General features: G+C 43.9%; 1 protein-coding gene across 2 annotated transcripts in view; it reads right to left on the bottom strand.

Annotated features, from left to right (window-relative positions):
* Positions 1-25,491, bottom strand: part of tacr2 (tachykinin receptor 2) — a 75,200-nt gene that overhangs the window by 11,925 nt on the left and 37,784 nt on the right. The window contains exon 4 of one of the 2 annotated variants that reach the window (XM_059948029.1): positions 3,246-3,442. In XM_059948029.1, coding sequence (XP_059804012.1) covers positions 3,246-3,442 — 197 coding nt within the window. Of the gene's footprint in view, positions 1-3,241; positions 3,443-25,491 lie in introns of those variants that run through there. The other variant, XM_059948030.1, reaches the window with a different exon arrangement.

Genomic DNA, 25,491 nt, shown 5'->3' with positions numbered 1-25,491 from the left:
CTTATGTGACTCTCTCTGGTCCCTCTCCTTTGTCAGCACATCTTTTCCTAGATAAGGGGCCCAGAGCTGCTCACAATACTGCAAGTGCAGCCTTACAAAGTCTCAGAGTTACATCCTTGCTCCCTTGTTCTCTTGCTCTAATATTCTAGTCCTCTCAAATTGAATGCCAACATTGCCTTCCTTACCACTGACTCAACTGGCAAGTTAACCTGTAAGGAGCCTGCACAAAGACTCCCAAATCCTTTTGTAGTCCTGACTTTTGAATTTCTTCCCCATTTAGAAAACAGCTCTGCCTTTATTCCTTCTATCAATGTGCACGTCCATAAACTTCCCTCTACTATATTCCATCTGCCTCTTTTTTGCCCATTCCCCCAATCTGTCTAAGCCCTTCTACAGATTCCTTGCTCCCTCAACACTACCTGTCCCTCCATCTTCCTTCATAATGTCTGCACACTTGTCCACAAAGCCATCAATTCCATTTTCCAAAACATTGACATATAACACAGGGATCTGTATTTCTTCCTATGAACACCACTCATCATCGGCAGCCAATCAGAATAAACACCCTTTATTACCACACTTTGCTTCCTGCCAGTCAGCCAATCTTCTATCCATGCTAGCATCTTTCCTGTAGTACCATGGACTCTTATCTTCATCAGTAACCTCATCAGAAGTACGTTGTCAAAGGCCTGCTGAAAATCCAAGTAAATAGTATCCATTTGTCTGACTGCCTGTAACTTCATGAAATAATTCAAACAGATTTGTCAGGCAAGATTACCCTTAAGGAAACCATACTGACTTTGACCTATTTCACCATGTGGCTCCAAGTACCCCAAAACCCCATCTTTAATAATCTTTATCTAGCATCTTGACAATCGTTTAGCCAAGCTAACTGACCTATAATTTCAGTTCTTCTACCTCCCTCCTTTCTTAATGAGTGGAGTGACTTTTGCAATTTTCCAGTCCTTTGAAGCCATTCCAGCATCTAGTGATTATTAATGCCTCCACAGTCTCTTCAGTTACTTCTTTCAGAACCCTGCGGTTTAGTCCATCTGGTCCAGGTGACTTACCTACCTTCAGACTGTTCAGTTTCACAAGCATCTTCTCCAGGCAGCTACACTCACTTCTGTCCCCTCACACTCTCGAATTTCTGGCATACTGCTAGTGTCTTCCACGGTAAAGACTGACTCAAAATACTTAAATTCTTCCACCTTCTTTTCTTTCCTTATGGTTGTTTTTCGTTGCCTTTTGTTGTTTTTTTTTTAAAGCTTCCCAATCCTCTAACTTCCCACTAATGGTTGCTATATTATAATATGGTTGCTGTAACTGTCCCTTGTCAGCCACAGTTACCTCGTTCTCCCTTTAGAATACTTCGTCTTTGGGATGTATCTACCCTGCGCCTTCTGAATTGCCCCCAGAAACTCCAGCTATTGCTCTTCTGCCGTCATCCCTGCTAGTGTCCCCTTCCAATCCATTTTGGTCAGTTCCTCTCTCATTCCTCTGTAATTTCCTTTACAGAGTTGAATTCTATCATATTATGATCACTGTTTCCAAAGGGTTCCTTTACCTTAAGCTCCCTAATCAAATCTGGTTCATTACACAGCAACCAATCCAGAATTGCCATTTCACTAGCGGACTCAACCATAAGCTGCTTTAAAAAGATATCTCATAGGCATTTTCAAATTTCTTCTCTTGGGATCTAGCACCAACTAAATTTTCCAAATTACCTGCATACTGAAAACGTCAAGACTATCATAGCATTGCTGTTTATACATGCCATTTCTATCTCCCATTGTAATTTATATCACATCCTGGCTTTTCTTTGGATAATTCCCATCAGGCTCTATTTGCCTTTACAGTTTCTTAAATCTACCCACAAGGATTCTACATTTTTGATCCTTTGTCACCTCTTTCTAAGGATTTAATTTCATTTTTTTTACCAACAGAGTCACCTTTTGCTTACCTGCCTGTCCTTTCAATACAATGTGTATGCTTGGAGGTTAAGACCCTATGATGTAAAGCCAAGATCTTCACTGAGAACATCCCAATACTAACTTCTGTTCCCTATGCCATTCGAAGTTCCCTGTTCTCATCAGCCGAGAACTGACTCAAGTCAACATTCTAGGAGCACCGGAGGCAGACATGTGTTGTTGCAAACATGAGTCAACTGTCAAAATGCACTTTCTGCTCATTTTACTCTTCTTTTGTTGGCAAACCTTTTGGTTAACCATGGAGGGGGCAAAGTAAGTTGCGTGAGAGAAAGCTAATAAGATATTTTATTTCTGACATTCTACTCTAATGAAAGCGTTATTTCACCTTCAAAGCAGAAATCACAGTTGACTACAACCATGATAAAGTTTTGAACTTTTTTTTCCAAAATCTCTTCATATTCCCACAGCAGTATCACTATAGCTGCTGGGACCACCAGTCAAGTCTTTATGTGTTATAAATAATACAAGTTCTCATTTTGACACGGAATGCCTGAACAGGATTAGTTCATATTCTTCAGATTTGTCTTTACTTTTGTTTTATTCCTCAATAAACTTTTATTCAAGGAATTACTTCACCTCAAAACGTAATCGTACATTCCCCATACTAGATCATCTTAATGTTCATGTTATCCTATACAGCATTGCAAGAGTAAGCCAGCTAGGAATCAAAATATTGAAATTAGCAGAGATTGTTTTGGAACGTACCGAAATACGTTGTCTCCTGCCTTGACAATCACTCTGGGCCCCCAGATTACGAATTGATTCCTCCTCTATGTGAGAGCTTACTGTAACGATCATTGAACCCAGCCTTGATACTTAGTTTTACTGGGGATGGGGCTTCACCAGCTGTTGGGGTCTTGGGGCAGAATTGCTTTCTTATGGTTGGAAAAGACTTACCTTGGGATCTGACCTCATGCATCCAGTGGCATATTCTGTGTGGTAGCAACACATTCTAACAAGTACGTGACCAGCAATGGACAACTTACCATTCCTCAGAGCATCCATTTAATGGAGGCTCATGCAAACAAATAAATATTCTTTATCTGTATATTCACCTACTCTAGTCTTGCTACCAGTTTGTGTTGCTGTTGTTGTTGTTGTTAGTCACCCAATTGTCTGGCCCAGTTATCTAGATGATCAGCTCCTATCCATCTGTCTGCTCCTGCCTGATCACTGATCTGTATCTCAATGTGCTCAAATATCTGGCTCTCTATTTCTGTGACCTTCCTACCATTGAACTTTTTTTGCACTCACCGGTTGTTTAAGCAGCAGTAAATGATGGGGTTGTACATGGTGGAGCTCATGGCAAGCCAGAATATCCCCAGGTACACTTGCTGGATATATGTTGTAAAGTAGATGTCTTTGTTAAAACTCCCCAGGATGAAGTACAAGTGGTAGGGCAGCCAGCAAACTGCAAAGGTCAAAACCACGACAATCATCATCTTTACAACCTGCAACAAAGTAAAGAGCATCCAGTTAGTTGATGGAAGTTGCACTTAACTTACAAATCAATGAGATTTATCAACCTGAGAGTATTGAGGAATTGGAGGTTAGACTCCGAAGTTCAGAACAACCCTAGAAAAATATCATTAGCACAATAAAAAACTGTGTCTGAGTTCTTGGAAAGATGACTTGCATGCAAGCCACTTAAAAGCTGTTCTTAAGAAAGATATTTTAAACTGTTATTAAAGTTGAGCTTCATGACCACTTTAAAGGAACAATGGTCATGGGGACAATGACAGGGGGTGCCATACATGACTTCTGGCAAAAGAAGTTCAATCTCAAAGTTCAAACTAAATTTATTATCAAAGTACATATATGTCACACTATACAATTCCAAGATTTGATTTCTAGTGCGCATACTCATTAAATCCAATAACCATAATAGAATCAATGAAAGACCGCACCCAAAACGATAGACAACCAGTGTGCAAAAGGCAACAAACTGTGCAAATGATAAATAAACACACAAATAGAGAAATAAATAAATAATATCAAGGACATGAGATGAAGAGTCCTTGAAATTGCGAGGCAACAGTTCAGAGATGGGGCAAGTGAAGTTGAGTGAAGTTATCCCCTCTGATTCAAAAGTCTGACAGTTGAGGGGTAATAACTGTTCAAGAGTCTGATGGTTGAGAGATAGTAAGTGTTTCTGAACCCAGTGGTGTGACTCTTTGGGCTTTTGTACCTTCTTCCTGATGGCAGCAGTGAGAAGAGAGCATGGCCTGGGTGGTGGGGGTCCCTGACGATGGATGCTACCTTCCTCAACAACACTTTGTATAGAAGTGTTCAATGGTGGGGAGGGCTTTACCTGTGGTAGGCTGGGCCATGCCATATCTTTTGCATTATCTTATTTTCAAAGGAATTGGTGTTCCCATACCGGACTGCGATGCAGCCAGTAAATATAATATCCATTACACATCTATAGAAGTTTCTCAAAGTTTCAGATGTCATGTTGAATCTACACAAACTCCTAAGCAAGTAAAGGCAATGCCATGCTTTCCTCGTAATTCCACTTACAATGTTGGGCCCAGGACAGGTCTTCTGAAATAATAACACAGAGGAATTTAAAGTTGCTGACCCTCTCCACCTCTGATCTGCAATGTGGATTGGCTCATGGACCTCCAGTTTCTTCCTCCTGATGTCAATAATTTGCCTCTTGGTCTTGGGTAGGAGGCTGTTGTTGTGGCACCACTCAGCCAGATTTTCATCTCCCTCCCATTTGCTGATTCATCACCTCCTTTTATTCAGCCAAGGACAGTGTGCCGTCAGCAAACATAAATATGACATTGGAGTTGTGCTTAGTCATGCAGTCTCCAGTATAAAACCACTAGAGTAGACTTGTCGTGCACCTGTGCTGGTGGAGATTGTGGAGGAGATGCCAATCTGAACTGTCTGGAGTCTGTAAGTGAGGAAATCGAGGATCCAATTGCACAAGGAGCTATTGATGCCAAAGTCTTGAAGTTTTGAAGGGGATAATGGTATTAAATGCCAAGCTGTAGTCGATAAAGAGCATCCTTATGTATGTTTCTTTGCTGCCCAGATGTTCCAAGGTTGAGTGAAGAACCAATGAAAAGGCATCTGCTGTTGACCTGTTGTGCCGGTAGGCAAATTGGAGCGGATCCAAGTTGCTTCTCAGGCAGGAGATGATATGTTTCATCGCCAGCCTCTCAAAACACTTCATTACTGTGGATGTAAGTGCTGCTAGACTTTAGCCATTGGGGCAGCTGGCTATGTTCTTAGGCACCACAGTATAATTGAAGCCTGTTTGAAACAGGTGGGTATCTCAGACTGCTGAAGCAAGAGGTTAAAGATTTCAGTGAATCCTCCAGCAAGCTGAACAGAACAGGTCTTCAGTATTCAGCCACGGACCCCATCTGGGGTGGATGCTTTCTGTGTGCTCATCCTCCTGAAGGATGCGCTCATGTCAGCCTCAGAGACTGAAATCACAGAGTCATCACAGGCTGTGAGAGTTTGTGATGGTTCCTCCCTGTTTTCAGGGTCAAAGTGAGCATAGAAGTCACTTAGATCATCTGGAAGCGAAGTCCTGTTGTCACCTATGTCACTTGATTTCATTTTGTAAGAGGTGATAGCATTCAAGCCTTGCCACAGCTGTCAAGCATTCTTCGTTGATTTTAAATTAGTCTGAAACTTCCACTTTGCCGGTGAAATGGATTCCTGGAAATCATGCCTACACCTGAAATGGTTTGAATAATGAGAAAAAGACAGGGTTTATAATAATTGCTGGTCAAATAATATGTATTACAATTCCCAATAATCTTTCAATCCTTCTGCTTAGAAAGTTACATCTGTATTATTGACGGACATCTCTCAAGATTGACTGTGAATTAGTTGTAGTTGAGGCGTTTCTCGATGGAATCCTACACCTAATAAAGTAGCCACTCAGTCTATTTTCATGGTTTTCTGCTGCTGCAGCCCAGCCTCTTCAAGGTTCAAAGTCTTGTGCATTCAGAGATGCTCTTCTCCACACTGCTGCTGTGACGTGTGGCTATTTGAGTTACTGTTGCCTTCCTGTCAGCTTGAACCAGTCTGGCCATTCTCCTCTGACCTCTCTCATCAACAAGGTGTTTTCACCCACAGATCTGCCCCTCACTGGATTTTTTATTTTTTTGTTTTTCATACCATTCTCTGTAATCAACCTACCCCACCTGGAACCAACAATCATTCCACGGTCAAAGTCACTTAGATCAAATTCATTTCCTCATTCTGATGTTTGGTCTGAACAACAACTGAACCTCTTGACCATGTCTGCATGCTTTTATGCATTGAGTTGCTGCCACATGATTGGCTGATGTGATGTTTGCATTAATGAGCAGGTGTACAGGTGTACCTTCTAAAGGTGCAGAAGTAGACCATTCGGCCCCTCGAGTCTGCACCACCATTCTGAGATCATGGCTGATCATTCACTATCAATACCCAGTCCCTGCCTTGTCCCCATATCCCTTGATTCCCCTATCCATCAGATATCTATCTAGCTCCTTCTTGAAAGCATCCAGAGAATTGGCCTCCACCGTCTTCCGAGGCAGTGCATTCCACACCTCCACAACTCTCTGGGAGAAGAAGTTTTTCCTCAACTCTGTTTTAAATAACTGACCTCTTATTCTCAATCCATGCCCTCTGGTACTGGACTCTCCCAACATCTGGAACATATTTCCTGCCTCAATCCTATCAAATCCTTTAATTATCTTAAACATTTCAATCAGATCCCCTCTCAATCTCCTCAATTCCAGCGTGTACAAGCCCAATCTCTCCAATCTCTCTGCGTAAGACAGCCCTGCCATCCCAGGAATCAACCTAGTGAATCTACGCTGCACTTCCTCAATTGCCAGAATGTCCTTCCTTAAACCTGGAGACCAAAACTGTACACAATATTCCAGGTGTGGTCTCACCAGGGCCCTGTACAAATGCAAAAGGACATCCTTGCTCTTGTATTCAATTCCCCTTGTAACAAAGGCCAACATTCCATTTGCCCTCTTCACTGCCTGTTGCACTTGCTCATTCACCTTCATTGACTGGTGAACTAGGACTCCTAGGTCTCTTTGCATTTCTCCCTTACCTGACTCTACACCGTTCAGACAATACTCTGCCCTCCTGTTCCTGCTTCCAAAGTGGATAACTTCACATTTATTCACATTGAATGACATCTGCCAAGTATCTGCCCACTCACTCAGCCTATCCAAGTCTCCCTGTATTCTCCTAACGTCCTCTTCGCATGTCACACTGCCACCCAGTTTAGTATCGTCAGCAAACTTGCTGATATAGTTTTCAATGCCCTCATCTAAATCATTGACATAAATCGTAAAGAGCTGTGGTCCCAATACAGAGCCCTGTGGTACCCCACTAGTCACCTCCGGCCAGTCCGAGAAACACCCATTCACTGCTACCCTTTGCTTTCTATCTGCCAACCAGTTTCCTATCCATGTTGAAACCCTGCCCCCAATGCCATGAGCTCTGATTTTACTCACCAATCTCCTATGTGGCACCTTATCGAATGCCTTCTGAAAATCTAGGTACAGAACATCCACTGGCTTACCCTCGTCTAACATCCTTGTTATACCCTCAAAAATCTCCAACAGATTAGTCAAGCATGATTTGCCCTTGGTAAATCCATGCTGGCTCGGCCTAATCCTATTTCTGCCATCAAGATGTGTCACTATTTCGTCCTTAATAATGGACTCAAGCATCTTCCCCACGACTGACGTTAGGCTAACAGGGCAATAGTTCTCCGTTTTCTCCTTCCCTCCCTTCTTGAAAAGTGGGATAACATTAGTCACTCTCCAATCTTCAGGAACTGATCCTGAATCTAAGGAACATTGGAAAATGATTACCGATGCATCCACAATTTCCTGAGCCACCTCTTTTAGAACCCTCGGATGCAGACCATCTGGACCCGGGGATTTATTAGCCTTCAGTCCTACCAGTCTACTCATCACAGTTTCTTTCCTAATGTCAATCTGTCTCAATTCCTCTGATATCTTATGACCCTGGCCCATCCATACATCTGGGAGATTGCTTGTGTCCTCCCTGGTGAAGACAGATCTAAAGTACGCATTAAATTCTGTTGCCATTTCCCTGTTTCCCATAACAATTTCTCCCAATTCATTCTTCAAGGGGCCAACATTGTTCTTAACTATCTTCTTTCTCTTCACATAGCTAAAAAAGCTTTTGCTATCCCCTTTTATATTCCTGGCTAGACTGGGCTCATACCTGATTTTTCCTCTCCATATTGCTTTTTTAGTTAAGATCTGCTGTTCCTTAAAACTTTCCCAATCATCTGTATTCCCACTCATCTTAGCCATTGACAATCTGTGGTCCGTGTTCTATCCTTATTCACTGCTTATTCACTGCTTTCTCCGAAGTTTAATGCCTCCATTTCAAAATGTGCAACAAATGATATTCCAATTAAATTGTAACATTTCAACACTTGGTTCTGCTGTCCAGCTATGTTCCAGATTCTTTACTCTGGTCCATAGGATCTAACAGCATTTGGATCGACAGTGTCATTAAATGGAGTCAGCAAGGTTTTATGCATGGAACGTTATGCCTGATGAAACTTTTAATCATTGAAGAGGTAACTAAGAAAGTAGCTGAAGGTAGAGCAGTGGATTTTTTTTCGACTTGGACATTAGCAAGGCCTTCAACAAGGCGAAGGCTGATCTAGAAGTTTAAAACACATGTAACCCAGGGAGGGTGAGGTGGATTCCAAAATTGTCTCAGAGATCAGAAGCAGAGTGTGATGATTAAAAAGGTTGTTACTTGGAATGGAGGCTGGTGACTGGTGCTGTGCTGCATGGGTCAGTGTTGGAACCCTTGTTACTTGTTACTTATAAAAATTATTTGGGTGCAAATGCAAAGGACAAAAGCAGTAAGCTTGTGGATGAAGTGAAATAAGGAACTGTTGAGAGTGTAGAAAGTTATCATAGATTACTGTGGGATCTTCATCAGTTAGGGAAGTAGAGACCCATTAAAACCCATGGCAGGGAGTTGATGTTGGGACCACTTCTTTTCACGTTATATGTCACAAACTTGGATGACAAAATTGATGGCTTTGAGGCAACGTTTATGGGTGATACAAAGGCAGCTGGAGGGCAGGCACCGCTGAGGAAGCGGGGAGTCTGCAGAAAGACTTAGAATAGGAGAATGGGCAAAGAAGTTGCAGATGGGAGTGTACGGTCATGCCCTTTGGTAAAAGGAATAAAGGTGGAGACTATTTTCTAAACAAGGAGAAAATTCAAAAATCAAAGGTGCAAGGAACTTGGGAGTCTTCGTGCAGGATTTCCTAAAGGTTAGCTTGCAGGTTGAGTCAGTGGTGAGGAAGGCAAATGCAATGTTAGTATTCATTTCAAGAGGACTGAATATAAGAACAAGGATCAAATGCAGAGGACCTATAAGACTTTGGTCAGATAGCACTTGGAGGGTTGTGAGCAGTTTTGAGCCCCTTACCCAAGAACAGATACACTGGTGTTGGAGAGGGTCCAGAGGAGGTAAACAAGAATGATCCCAGGAATGAAAGGGTAAACTTATGAGGAGTAGTTAATGGCTTTGGCTATACTAGTTGGAGTTTAGAGAAATGAGAGGTAACTTCATTGAAACCTATCAAATATTGGAAGTCCTAGATAGAGTGGATATGGAGAGCACGTTTCCTATAGTAGGGGAGTCTAGCACCAGAAGGTTCAGACTCAGAAAATTGTCCATTTATGAGGAGGAATTTCTTTATTCAGTGGGTGGTGAATTTGTGGAATTTATTGCAACAGATGGCTGTGGAGGCCAAGTCATTGGGTATATTTAAAGCAGAGGTTGATAGGTTCTTGAGCTGCCTAATTCTGTTTCTATGTCCATGGTCTTAAGGTCTTATGTAAACGTGAAGTAATACATTTGGAAAGGCAAACCAGTTGGACTTATACAATGAATGGCAGGGAACTAAGGAGTGTGGAAGACGGACACTGGCGATCTTACGCTCTCACGATATAGCTGCAGCACGGCACCTTGGAGACTCCTTCGGTCCAGGGAAAGTAGAACCAGCCTATTCAATCTGTCCTGATAATGCAAACCCTCCAGTGCAGTGAACATCTTTGTGAATATTCTCTGCACTTGCTCTTGCTTAAGCACATTCTTCCTACAACAGAGAGACCAGAAATCCACACAATTCTCTTGAACCTAATTAACATTTTATACAACTGTAAAATTACGCCGAACTTTTACTATGGAGCGTAAAACATAGAACAATTACAGGAACAGACAATTTACCCCACCATGTGCTGAACTGATTACGCCAATCCTTTCTGACTGCACACAGTCCATATCCTTCCATTCTCTGTACACTTATGGCCCCAAGAGCCTTTTAAACCCCATGTCAAATCCACCTGCACATTCCAGAATCCACCATCCTCTGAATAAATTACCTGCCCAGCGCACCTCCTTTCAAATTTCCCACTCTCATCTTAAATGCACGTGTTATGATAGGCACCCGAATGCAACAGCTTCTTAATTTAGATGCTCCAACCCTCTGGAACATGGATAGCTGGCACAGCCCCATTAAAGATTCAGGCCCACCCCTCTAATCGGCGGCTGTATTTTGGTGGCAGAATTTTAATGTTTAAAGAGCACCTGAAGAACCCTGTCCTCATCTCAGTCTCATATTGTGTCTCGATTCTAGCCTCAGTTACTCCAGCACGGGTCCTCACCATCCTCGCCCAAGTCTCTCATCTCAGTATGTCCTCTGGTATAAAACATTTCAACAATGGGACGGAGTTACCAGCTGTCCACTCGATCTGTGCCTCTCACAATGTTATATACTTCTAAAAGATCTCCCATGAGGTCTAATACATAGGAGCAGATTTGGGCCATTCAGCCCATCGAGTCTGCTCTACCATTCTATCATGCTCAATTTATTATCTCTCTCAACCCCATCTCTTGCCTTCTCCCCATGACTTTTGATGCCCTGATTAATCAAGAACCGATCAAACTCCACCTTAAATATACCCGATGACTTGGCCTGCACAGGCACCTGTGGCAATAAATTCCATAAATTCACCATCCTCTGGCTAAAGAAATGTATCCTCCTCTTTGTTCTAAATGGACATCCCTCAATTCTGAGGCTGTGCTCTCTGGCCTTACACTCTTCCACTACAAGAAGCATCCTCTCCACACCCCATTTATCCAGACATTTCGATATTCAATAGGTTGCAGTGAGATCCCCTCATTTTCCTGAACTCCGGTGAGCACAGCTCCAGAGCTATCAAACACTCGTGTGTTAACCCTTTCATTCCTGGGATCATTCTCGCAAACCTCCTCTAGACTCTCTCCAATGTCAGCGCATCTTTTCTGAGACAAAGGGACCAAAACTCTTCACAGTACTCCAAGTGTGTTCTGACCAATGCCTCAATTCCCAGCATTACATCCTTGCTATTGTATCCTAGTCCTCAAAATTAATGCATTTGCTTAACTTACCACCGACTCAACCTGCAAGTTAACCTTCAGGGGATCCTGCGTGACAACTCCAAAGTCCCTCTGCGCCTGTGACTTTGGAATTTTCTCCTCATTTGCAAAATGTTCACACCTTTATTCCTCCTGCCAAGGTTCATGACATACACTTCCCTCCATTATATCAATCTAGCACTTCTGTGTCCATTCACCCGATCTGTCTAACTCTTTCCTCAACACTAACTTCACCTCTATCTATTTTTGTATTTGTCCTCCAACTTGGCCACAAAGCCATCAATTCCTTCTTCCAAATCATTGGCATACAACAAGAAAAGAAGAGGTCCCAACACCAACTCCTGTGGCGTACAACTAGCCACTGGCAGTCAGCCAGAAAAAGCTCCCCTTTATTCCCACTCACTGCCTCCTGTGAGTCATGCAATCTCCTGTCCATTCTAGTACCTTTCCTGTTATGCCATGGGCTTCTGTCTTGTTAGTCAGCTTCATGTGTGGCACCTTGTTAAAGGCCTTCTGAGAATCCAAATAAATAACATCCATTGACTCTTCTTTGCCTATCCCACCTGCTGTTTCCCCAAAGAATCCCTATAGATTAGTCAGGCAAGATTTCCCCTTTAGAAAAACATGCTGACCTTGGCCTATTTTATCATGTGCCTCCAAGTACCCGGAAACCTCATCCTTAATAACAAACTCCAACATCTTCCCACCCACTGAGGTCAGGCTAATTGCCTCCCTCCTTTGCAATGTTCCAGTCTTCCAGAACAATTCTGGAATCTAGTGATTATTAATGCCTCCACAATCTTTCAGAACCCTAGGGTGTAGTCCATCTGGTCCAGGTGACGTATCTATCTCCAGACTGTTCAGCTTCCCAAGCTCCTTCTCCTGAGTAATAACAATGACACTCATTTCTGCTCCCTGACTCTCTCACATTTCCGGAATTCTGCTAGTGTCTTCCACAGTGAAGACTGAAGCAAAACACCTAACCAGCTCCTCCGCCCCTTCTTTGTCATCCACTACTACCTCTCCATCATCATTTTCCAGCGGTCCACTGTTGTTCATCTGTTACTCTTAATGTATCTGAAAACCTCTTTGTATCTTTTATATTAAAATTTCTCCGCATCTCTGTTTTGAAAGGGCACCCCCCTATCCCGAGGCTGTGCCTTCTTGTCCTAGACTCTCGCACCATGGGAAACATCCTTTCCACATCATCTCTGTCTACTTTCGACAGGTTTCAATGAGATCCCCCCTCATCCTTCTGAATTCCAGCAAGTACAGACCCACAGCCATCAAACGTTCCTCGTATGATAACCCTTTCATTCCTGGAACCCTTGTGAACCTCCTCTAGACCCTTTCCAATGCCAGCACATTTTTTCTAAGATGTGGGGCCCAAAACTATACACAATACTCAAGGTGAGGCCTTATCACATCCTTGCTCTTGTGTTCTAGACCTCTTGAAATGAATGCTAACATGGCATTTACTTTCGGCTTCCTAATCAAATCTGGGTCGTAATATAATACTGAATCCAGAATTGCTGTTCCTCTAGATGGTTCAACCACAAGCTACTCTAAAAAGCCATCTCATAAACATTCTACAAACTCCCTCTCTTGGGATCCAGCACCAATCAGATAGTGCCAATCTACCTGCACCCATGATTATTGCAACATTGCCCTTTTGACAGGCTGTTTTCTATCTCCTGTTGTAATTTGTAGCCCACAACCTCACTACTATTTGGAGGCCTGCATTATATCTCTCATCAAGGTCTTTTTCCCCTTGCAGTTTCTTAACTCTACCCATAAGAATTTTACAGCTTTCGATCCTACGTCTCCTCTTTCTAAGCATTTGGTTCCATTTTTATCAATAGAGCCTCTGCCTACCTGCCTGCTCCATTTGATAAAATGTGCATCCTTGCAAGTTAAGCTCCCTACTACAATCTTCTTTCAGCCACAATTCAGAGGTGCCCACAACTTATACCTGCTGATCTCAAACGGCAAAACAAGATCATCTACCTTATTCCGTATACAGCAGAAATTCATAACACCTTCAGTCCTGTATTAATCACCCTTTATGATTTCTGCCCCCCTGTTGCACTTCTAATCGTCCCACTGACTATAGTTTCGACCTATCATCTGCCTGCCCTTACTCACAGTCTCACTACACATTGCATCTAGTTGTACACCAACTGCCCCATCCTCAGCCCTACCGGTTCCTAACCCCTACCAGATTAGTTTAAACCCTCCCCAGCAGATCTAACAAACCTGCTGGCAAGGATATTGGTCACCCCTAGGGTTTAAAGGTAACTGGTCCTTTTTGTGTAGGTAGTACCTTCCCCAGAAGAGATCCCAATGATCCAGAAATCTGAAATCATCCTATTCTTGCCCCCACTGGCACATGGCCCAGGTAGCAATCCAGAGATTACTGCCCTGGAGGTCCTGCATTCCAGATTTCTGTCTGACTCCCCATATTCTCACTTCTGGACCTCCTCCTTTTCCTATCTATCTCGTTGTGGGTATCACAACTTCTGTCTGTTTACCCTCCACCTTTAGAATGAAGTGGATCTGATCTGAGACATTCCTGACCCTGGCACCAGGGAGGCAACATACCATCCAGGTGTCGCTTTCACATCCACAGAATCCTGTCTACTCCTCCAATTATGGAATCCCCCACCACTACTAACTCCTCTTCTTCCCCCCCCCCCATTCCCTTCTGAGCACAGATCCAGACTCAGCACCAGAGACCCATTTGCTGTGGATTCCGCCGGTAGGTCGCACCCCACCTCCCTCCCACAGTATCCAAAGCTGTATACTTCTTATTGAGGGAAATTTCCAAAAGGGGGGCTCTGCACTGGCTGCTTATTCACTTCCCCTTTCCTGACAGTTACCCAGGTGCCTGCCTCTGCAACTTGGGTGTGACTACCTCCCTGTAACTCCTATCACCTACTCAGTTTCCTGTGTGAGTTGAAGGTCATCCCGTTGCAGCTTCGGTTCCTTTACGTGTCCCCTCAGCCTCTGCCCCTCCAGAGAAAACAACACTACTTTATCCAACCTCTCCTTAAGCTCATGCCCTCTCATTCAGGCAACATCTTAGCAAACCTCTTCTACACCCTCTCCAAAGCCTCCACAACCTTCCTATAATAAGGCAACCATGATTCACCCACCCTGTCTACCTGCACTTCCATGTTCAGGGAACAATGTATTTGAACTCTGTTCAACAATACTCTCCAAGGCTCTTCTTTCCCAAAGTGCATCACTTCACAATTGTTCCACTCACACTGCATCTGCCATTCCTTTGCCCACTTTGCCAGTTGCTTTATATTTTTGTGTAACCTTAGACAACCTTCCGCACTGTCCACTACAACATCAGTTTTGGTGTCACCTACAGAGTTACGCACTAATCGTGTCACTTACACTTCCTTCCATATTACTAATATATATGAAAAACACTAGAGGACTGAGCAATGATCAGTGCAATCACTGCTGGTCAGTCAGAAAAAACTACTTCCCCATCATCACTCTCTGACTCCTTCTACCAAGCCAATTTTATATCCAATTTGCTAATTAACCCTAGATCCTACGGGTTCTAACCTTTCAGACAAGCCAAGCATGCCAAAACTTGTCAAAGGCCTTGCTAAAGTCCACGTAGCTATTGCCATTACCTTGCCTATATCATTCCTCTTGCTCACATCATGGAGGATAGAATTATACAGCATGGAAAGTCTTTTTGGCCCATCTCATCCATGCCAACCTTAGTGTCAAGTGTTGCTCCTCACTTGTTGGGCCATCTCCACGTTGCTTAAGAATACTTTCCTGAATAATCTTAACAATTTCTACACCATCAAAGCTCTTAGCACTGTAGCAGTTGACTGTTTATTCATTTCCACAGATGCTGCTTGGCCTGCTGAGTTCCTCCAGCATTTTGTGTGTGTTGCTCTGGATTTCCAGCACCTACAGAATCTCTTGCGTTTATGATTTGCTGACCATGGTGCCCACCCAACTAGTCCCAATTGTCTGCATTCGACCAATATTCCTCCAGGTCACTCCCCTTGATGTACAAATCCAAGTGCTTCTTAAATTGTATTGTTATAACTTCCTCTGGCAGCTCATTTCATATGCTCACACCCATCCGTATGATAAAATCCCTTTTAAATATTTCCCCTCCCAACCTAAATCTTTTCTCCCTCGTTTTGGACTCCCCTGGGGAAAGCACTGTTAGGGTCCACCTTACTTATACTTCTCACAATTTTAAGCACTTATATAGCATGTCCCATCATTCTCCTTTCTTGCAAGGAATAAAAGCCTAGCTTGGCCAACCCCTCTCTATAACTCAGACCTTCTGGGCCTAGCAACATCTGCCTAAGTATTTCCCGCGCGCCTTCCGGTTCAACTATGTCTATCCTGCAGTGGGGTGACCAAAAATGTTCGAAGTACTTAAGTGCAACTCCGCCAGCAACCTTTACAACTGCGACATAATGAGTTAACTCCTATTGCCATTACTCTGACTGATGAAGGCCAGTGTGCTAACTAGCCCTTTCACCACCCAGTCGACTGTGATGCCACTTCCAATAATCAATGCAGGTACTCCTAGTTCTCCCTGTTCCATTACACTCCTTTGTGCTCTACCATTCGTGACATAAATCATATGGAGACATTATATGCTGGGATATGGAATAGTAAACAGTCTGCTGGAGGAACTCAGCAGGACAGGCAGCATTGGCGGACTGTCGACATTTCAGGTCAAATCCCTTCATTGGGACTGTAAGTAGAGGGATGAGACGGCCGGTGTAAAGAGTAGAAGAGGGGTAACAAGGAGTCCACTGTCTTGAAACGAATAGAATTATGGTCACAGGAGGAAAATTGCTCCCCGACTGCCACTTCAGTTACTTGTCCTGTGTCATTCCCTAACAGATCTGGTATTGTGCCCTCCCAAACAGGGCCCTCTATACACTGACTCAGAAACTTTCCTGGACACATTCCATAAACTCGGACCCTTAATGCTCTGGGTTGCCTAATCAGTACAAGGAAATTAAAATCTCCCACAAATACAACCCTATTAGTCTGACAACTCTGAGCAATCTCCCTTCACACCTGCTCTCCAGTACACACTGACTATTGGGTGGTAAGGGGATTCTGTTATACAGCTCCATGAGCGTGACCTTCCCCTTCTCATTCCCAGGTTCTAACCAGATGGCCTCATGGACAATCCCCCAAGAATGTCAGCTCTAATTACAATAGTTACGTTCTCCCCCATTATTAGGGTAACACCCTCTTCCCTGTATCTCTGTTCGTCTGTACTATCTTGTATTGTATAGAGTTACACTTTGTGCTTGTCAAATGTCTCACCACCATGGGCTTGAGTGTATGTGAACTGGCTGTCTGACCTTTAATTACAGTATGGGGATTACAGCCATGAGAATGTAATAGTGCTGTGGGAACAACCGTGGACCGTGGTTCAATGTACATAATAAAGAACTTCATTTCCATGTGGGCAATGCAAGGGGTTCACCCCGAACCAGAAGCTGTGTGAGCAACAGTTCAGTCATAAAATGTTCTAACATAAACCCACGCCAAGTTTGTCCTTATTAAGAACAATCATAACATGGTGTCAGAAGACAATGTGAGGTCTAAATGGAGGGCAAGTGAATACCATGCACAACTGAGAAAGAGACTGCATGAGTACGAAAATTGTTGGCAGCACGTGAGGTTAGACGCTACTTACGATGCAGAGAAGCTGGCCAGTGAGGTGAGAGAGCACGTGGTTCCTGAAGTTCAGCTCTCACTGGATTCACCGAGAGAGATTCAGGTGAGAGGCCAAGAGTTTCCGTCATGGCTAAGCTAAGTTGTCCTGCACCTATGTAGTTTACCAGCAATCTAACTGATAACAAGAAACACTTAAGTGATTCAATATATATCTAGCTGCTAGTGGGAACAATGAAAAATTGAAAGCATCTATTTTTCTACATGTAGATGTTTTGGACATCTATAACAGTTTTCAAATTAATAAGACATCTTTTATATTGGACATTATGATGATAAGATTAGAGGCGTATTTTGTCCCAAGTAAAAACATTACCTTTGAGAGAAATAATTTATTTCTCCAACACCAGAAGCACAGTGTTGGCTTCAACCAATACTCAGCTGAGCTTCATACACCGAGTAAGTCCTGTGAATTTGGGGAGATTTGAGAAACTCACTAGTTAGAGACAGAATAGCTTGCAGAATTCCTGATAATGGGCTCTGAAAAAGATTGCTCTGTGAAAAAGATTTGACGCTGGAAAAGGCTGTGAATGTGTAGGGCAGCAGAGACTGCACGAGCACAAGCTAAGGAGCTGCACAGGACAGACACAACAGTGAAAACAGAGCAGCAGCACACAAGGCATTTCTCAAAGCAATGGCAAAGCAAAGAGGAAGGCTCAAACAGCAAATACAGTGAATGTGCACACAGTCACATTCCAAAGACATGTCCTGCTTATGGAAAATCCTGCAATAATTGTGGGGAGAAGAATAACTTTGCAAAGTGCTGCAAAGTTGTGGCTACCAAGGGAAAGGTGCACACAGTTGACGAGGAAATGAAGGATATATTTGTGGATTCTCTACAGATTGCTGGTACTGTTAAAACAAAATGGATTGTTCCAGTGGCTGTGAATGAGACAGGTTTTCCATTCAAGCTTGACGCCAGAGCCCCAGGTGAATCTGTTATCCATGGATGCTTACACAACGCTCACAGTAAGTTAAAAGTGATGGGCTACTCTGGAGAGAATGTTTTAGCAACCTTCAAGCAGAAGAGGCAGCACCTAACCTCACAGCTACAGACTGCAGAAAAGAGAGCACAACCAATATTAGGTCTGAGTGCATGTGAAAAGCTCAACCTGGTGAAAAGAGTTTTTACAGAGCTTTACAGACCAATGATGACCACACAACACTCATGGACGAGTATACAGATGTCTTGGAGGGGCTCAAATGCTTACACAAGATCCATGTAGCTCCTGTTGTCCATGCATGCAGGAAAGTTCTGTTTCCACTTAGAGTCAAACTTAAACAAGAACTAGCACGCATGGAACAAATAAATATACAGAAAACTGAAGAATCAGTGGATTGGGTGAGTTCTGTGGTCGTTGTGCAAAAGAAAAACAGAGCGTTGTGGATATATCTAGACCAAAGAGATCTCAAAAAAGAGAGCATTTTAAATTGCCATCATGGGAGATTGTGTCCCAGTTTGCATGTGTCAAGTTGTTTAACAATCTCGACTCGTCACCTGGGTTTTACCGGAGGAAGTCTGGTGAGCCAAATTTGAGACTGTGTACTTTTAACACACAACAGGGAAAATATCACTTTCTTTGGCTATCATATGTGATTCTGTCTGCATGTGGTCTACTACAAAACCATCCACATGATTTTTGAGGGCATACCTAGTGTCAAGACCATGATGGATGACATCATCATCCGGGGATCCACCAAGAATGGACATGAAACACAACTGAGATGTGCATGAATGTTAATTTGGAATTAAATAAAGAGGAATGTGAGTTAGTGTTAAGACACTGATCTTCATAGGAAATGTCATATCAGAAGCCTGATCCAAGAAAGACATCATCCATTGAAAACATAAAGATGTCATATGGGGGTGTTGTATCAAGACCCAAATGCAGGATGCAGACACTGTGCTAGGAACAGGGCAGGACAAGGGACTGGGAACAAGGAGCCTGGGGTGGACTCCAAGCCCGAGACTGGACAAGGACCCAGAACTTGGGTCTTGCCTCAGGCTCGGACCCCCACACCCAAGCAAGGACATGACGAGGCTAGGTTAGAGACTTGGGGTCTTGAGGCTTTGCTAGAGACTTGGGGTCAAGGCTTGGCTGGAGCTTGGAGACAGACTAGGAACTGTACATAAACATAAAGCTGGGACTTCTCCTTTGACAAGCCGGGACTCATCTTTAACGAGACACTAACATGAGACTGGACAGAACATAGACATAGAGCCAGGACTTCTCCTTCGACAAGCCGGGACTCAACTTTCACTCCACACCAAGGTGGGGCAGGACCATCCGTCAGGTAATGGCAGAATGGCCAGACTTACCCGACGGAGGCAAAGACAAGACAAGACAGATTCCCCCCACAGGGCAATGGCAGAACAGACTGACTTACCCCACGGAGGCAAGGACGAGGCAAGACAGATTCCCCCCGCAGGGCAATGGCAGAACAGCCTGACTTACCCCACGGAGGCAAGGACGAGGCAAGACAGATTCCCCCCGCAGGGCAATGGCAGAACAGCCTGACTTACCCCACGGAGGTGAGGACAGCAAGAGACAAACACAGAAGAACGACAGACAGTTCCATCTCTGCATCGGGGCTGCTCCGAGTAGCCGTTAAAGCCAGCAACCTTGGCTGGCTACGGAAACAACTGGATCCCTACCTAGCTCAGAGTGGCTGACAGCAACCCAGCTGGCCCGGGAAATGGCCAAATCCATACCACAATGACAGCTCCGACTACTGACAGTAAGGCTCCCAGAAGCAATGGTTCTCCAACGCAGCCTAAAGATGACAAGTGGCCATACCAGCCATTTGTCCATGAGAAGCTTGACAAGATAACCCCTCCAACCACACTCAATCCCAGGGCCACTTATATTCCCAGCCAACAAGATGAGCATCAGGTGTTTATGGTTTAGTCCAACTGAAATAAGGGACAGCCGGAGGACCTGGAGTCTGGAGCCCGCGGACCCTGGACCGGACCACGATAGAAGAGGCCCTGAAACAAAGAGGAAGCGAGATGTTTCTTGAGGGTGGTGATTTACCTTGACTATCTACTGTGTCAGCACCTAGATCACTCCTTGAGTAGCAAAATTAGTGGATCTGATCTCACGAGTGAGAAGAGTGTTTCCAAAGAGCCCATGCTGAAGTTTTATGATCTAGATAGGTGTACTAGGATCTCAGCTGATGCATCCCGGCCTGGCCTTGGAGCAGTACTACTGCAGCAGCATGATGACACATGGTAACCTGTGGCCTATGCTTTAAGGGCTTTAACAAGTGCTGAAGCCAAATATGTGCAAGTGGAGCAAGAGCTTCTTGCCAGCATGTTTGCATTGAAAGTTTCCATCAGTGCACCTATGGACCAGCTTTTGAAGTGGAGAGAGATCATAAACCACTGGTCTCAATTATGCTCAAACCACTGAACGACTGTCCCATGAGCATACAGTTAAAGGCTGCAGAAATATGATAAGAACATGATCTATAAACCAGAAAAATAGATGTTTGTTGCTAATGTGTTGTCTTGAGCAGCCAACAAGAAAGAAAAGAGTGACCAAAAGGTTAATGCAGATATACAGGCCTATGTTGACATGCTAGTTACCTCCCGTCCAGTAGCTCCTGATAGAACAGAGCAGATTAGGAAAGTAGCAGGGACTGATGAAACAATGAAAGTACTCAAAGAGACAACACAGAAAGAATGGCCAGCAGCTGAGAATGACTGTCCGATGTGTATTTGAGATGATTGGGCATGCAGAACTGAACTGTCAGTAGTGAAAGATGTGGTCTTCAAAGGGAACAGGTTTGTGATTCCAGTATGGCTACGCAGGGAAATATTCCAGAAGATACATGAAGGGCATCTTGGTGAGGAGAAATGTAAATATAGAGCTCAGGAAGTGATGTACTGGCCAAGAATAAACCAAGACATCAGCTAGATCACTGCTTCATGTGAAATATGCCTTACCTACAGACCAAAGCAGCAAACAGAATTGCTTACACCACACCCTGTACCAGACAGGCCATACTGCAAAGTTGGAGTGGATTTGTTTGATTGTAATGGGGAAGTCACGCTGTTGTAACACATTACTTTTCCAATTACCCAGAGGTTGCAAAACTGCAATCAACATTCAGCAAAGCAGTCAATCCCCTTTCTGATAGCTGTGTTTACAAGGCATGGAGTTCCGTGGGAAGTGGTGTCAGACAAAGATCCACTATTCCCGAGCTGTGAATTTGAGTCTTTTGCCAATGTTTGGGGGTTTCGACATAAAACTTCAAGCCCACATCACACAAGATCTAATGGCCTAGCAGAGAGTTCAGTCATGGCAGTGAAGGGTCTCAGGAAGAAAGCACAAGATGGACGAGAGCATTACCCTAAGTCTGATGTTTAAAAGAAGTGCATCACTGAAGAATGACCTTTGACCAGCCCAGATGCTGATGGGTCGCCCCATATGCACTAACCTTCCAATACATGAAAACCTGTTGACATTTAAAGAAGCACACAAGGTCAAATTGGAAGGGGAGAGGAGGGGAGAGGAGAGGGGGGAAGGAGAGGGGTGAGGGGTGTGGAGGGGAGGGGGTGGAGCAGGGAGAGGGCGAGAGGAGAGGGGAGAGGGGAGGGGGAGAGGGGAGGGGGAGGGGGGGAGAGAAGGGAAGGGGAGAGGAGGGGGAGGAGGGGGGAGCAGAGAGGGGGAGGGGAGAGGGCGAGAGGGGAGGGGGGAGAGGAGAGGAAAACAGAAACAGTATGATGACAAGACTGTGAAAAGCCTACTAGTCCTGAAGCATGGAGATCAGGTGCAAATCTAAGATCACAATCCTGGCACATGGCCAATGCAAGGATACATTCCCCACATTCCTACCAGATCCAGATGAAGTGAGGAAAACCTCTGAGAAGAAACCACGTGGATCTATGACCACACGCTCCAACCCATAGCTATGATGTGCCACCTGTCAGTACACCAAAGGGACCAACATATGTAAAAAATGAACATGTTGATCAGAGTTCTCAGAAGGACACAAATATTAACGAAGTAATGCAAGCAATATACCTATGGAAACAAATAGTAGATCTAAAAGGACTATTAAACCACCTCAAAAACTGATTGAAAGTTGGTAAGTGGATAAGGGACTGTACTTGCTGATTACAATTGAAGTTGAAATGTTAAATAGATGAAAATTCAAGGAAAAAAGGAAAAGACACCAGCTATGGGATGTAGATATCTTTATTGGAAAGAGGTATTATTCCCTGCAAGTTCGTGAGTACACAGTGTTGTGTTTGTTTTTTGTTTTTCTTTCAAAGGGGAGGATATGTTATTATGTGCATATAATAAAGAACTTCATTTCCCAGTGAACAAAGTGAAGGATTCACCTGGAACCAGAAACCTCGATGGTGAACTGGTTGTGTGCGCACAGCGTTGAGCAGCAGTTCAGTAATAAAATGTTCTAATGTAAACCAACACCAAATTTGTCTTTATTAAGAACAAACATCACAGTGGGAACAAGAAAATTAGGTGAATACAGGGATGGGACCCGAAGAGTGTGACAAGTGAGGATTTGTTCTGATTCAGTGGTTTGAGCCAGTGCTACATATTAGTCCACTTTCTGCAGCATTTCACGTCAGTGAAATGGGCATTAAAAGAACATTCAGTGGGCTTGGGGTAGGTTTTCGGAGCCTCACTGACGACTGGTCACAAACGATGCCATCAACAGACAGAACAGTAGGTGTGCTTCTGTGAGTGGGACCCATGCATACCTGGGTAAGTATTTTAATATTTGCTCTCTTTTGTCCTGATACACAAAGTTATGTAGTTCTAAGTAGATAATTGGAGGTTTTGTCTTTCTGCCTATCTGAGCTGAATCCAAGAACCTTTGGATGTAACACAACACATCTGTTTCCTGGAATATTGAGGTGCCAGTCCTGCCCTTCTCTCAGCTATGATTATGTTACAGCAATAGCCACAGAAAACTCTGCGCTGTCTCTCTACTCCCCTTTCTTGTCCTGAAGGTCACCTACCCATCTGAAGCCCGTGCCTTGGATAGGCCCACCTCAGTAAAGGTCTCATCTCTGATGTTTTCAGAATCTTGGATGACTATAGCTCAGCATTCAACACAACCACACCCTCAGTTCTAATCAAAAAGCTCCAAAACCTGGGCCTCTGTACCTCCCTCCACAACTGCATCATTGACTTCCTCACCAGGAGACTATGCAGATGAGAAATAGTATCTCCTCCTTACTGACAACACTGGCGCACCTCAAGAACATGTGCTTAACCCACTGCTCTACTGTCTCTATACCCACGACTGCGTGGCTAGGCACAGCTAAGACGCCATATATAAATTTAGTAATGACACAACAACTATTGTTGTCAGAATTTCAGATGATTGTTCTCAGGAACAATCATGCACTCAATGTCAGTAAGACCAAGGAATTGATTGTGGTCTTCAGGAAGAATAAGTCAAAGGGACACACACCAGTCCTCAATGAGGGATCAGAAGTGGAAAGGTTGAGGAGTTTCAAGTTCCTGGGTGTCAACATTACTGAGGATTTATCTTGGGCCCAATATATTGATTCAATTACAAAAATACAACAGCAGCTATATTTTATTGGGAATTTGAAAATAATTGTTATGCCACCTTAGACATTTGCAAATTTCTCCAGATGTACCATGGAGAACATTCTAACTGGTTGCATCAGCGTTTGGTTTGCAGGGTCTACTGCACAGGATCATAAAAAAACTGCAGCCAGCTCCATCGTGAGCACGAGCCTCCCTAGTATCCAGGACACCTTTGAAAGGTGATGCCTCAAAAAGGCAGCATCCATCATTAAGGACCCCATCAACCAGGATTTGCCCTCTTCTCATTGCTACCATCCAAGAGGCTCATACTCAACATTTCAGGAACACCTTCTTCACTTCCGCCATCAGATTTCTGAATGGTTAATGAACGCATGAACACTTCCTCAGTATTATCCCTCTCTTATAGACAGTAGGTGCAGGAGTAGGCCATTTGGCCCTTCTAGCCAGCACCGCTATTCACTGTGATCATGGCTGATCATACACAATCAATACCCCGTTCCTGCCCTCTCCCCATATCCCTTGACCCCTTTATCTATGAGCTCTATCTAACCCTCTCTTGAATGCATCCAGAGACTTGGCCTCCACTGCCTTCTGGGGCAGAGCATTCCACATATCCACCACTCTCTGGGTGAAAAAGTTTTTCCGTATCTCAGTTCTAAATGGCCTACCCCTTATTCTTAAACTGTGGCCTCTAGTTCTGGACTCACCCATCAGCGGGAACATGCTTCCTGCCTCCAGGAAGATCCCTTAACATGTAAGATCCCTTAATAATCTTATATGTTTCAATCAGATCCCCCTCATCCTTCTAAATTCCAGTGTATACAAGCCCAGTCACTCCAATCTTTCAACATATGACAGTCCCGCCATTCCAGGAATTAAACTTGTGAACCTATGCTGCACTCCCTCAATAGCAAGAATGTCCTTCCTCAAATTTGGAGACCAAAACTGCACACAATAGTCCAGGTGGGGTTTCACCAGGGCCCTGTACAGCTGCAGAAGCTTTACTCCTATACTCAATTCCTCTTGTTATAAAGGCCAGCATGCCATTAACTTTCTTCACTGCCTGCTGTACCTGCATGCTTGCTTTCATTGACTGATGTACAAGAACACCTAGATCTCGTTGTACTTCCCCTTTTCCTAACTTGACTCCATTTAGATAGTGATCTGCCTTCCTGTTCTTGCCACCAAAGTGGATAACCTCTCATTTATCCACATTAAACTGCATCTGCCATACATTTGCCCACTCACCCAACCTGTCCAAGTCACCCTGCATTCTCATAACATCTTCCTGACATTTCACACTGCCACCCAGATTTGTGTCATCAGCAAATTTGCTAATGTTACTTTTAATCCACTACTTATTTAATTTATTTTTTATTTATATACCTTATTGTAATTTACAGGTTTTATTACTATGTACTGCTACTCCAGAACAACAAATGCTTTCAGAGGCTGGTCAAGGACTACATCTGCAGCATGCTACCCCCACGCTGGACTCCCTACAATTCACCTACTGACACAATAGCCACAGCTCTACACACTGTCCTTACACACCTGGAGAAGAAGGATGCTTATGTGAGAATGCTGTTCTTGGACAACAGCACAGCATTCAACACCATAATTCCCTTCAGGCTCGACAAGAAGCTCAGAGACCTCGGTCTTCGCCCTGCCTTGTGCAGCTGGATCCTGGACTTCCTGTCAGATCACCAGCAGGTGGTAAGAGTGGGCTCCCT

This window comes from Hypanus sabinus, chromosome 22 (assembly GCF_030144855.1).
Source record: "Hypanus sabinus isolate sHypSab1 chromosome 22, sHypSab1.hap1, whole genome shotgun sequence".
NCBI classification, from domain to species: Eukaryota; Metazoa; Chordata; class Chondrichthyes; order Myliobatiformes; family Dasyatidae; genus Hypanus; species Hypanus sabinus.
This window is presented reverse-complemented; position numbering and strand designations above follow the sequence as displayed.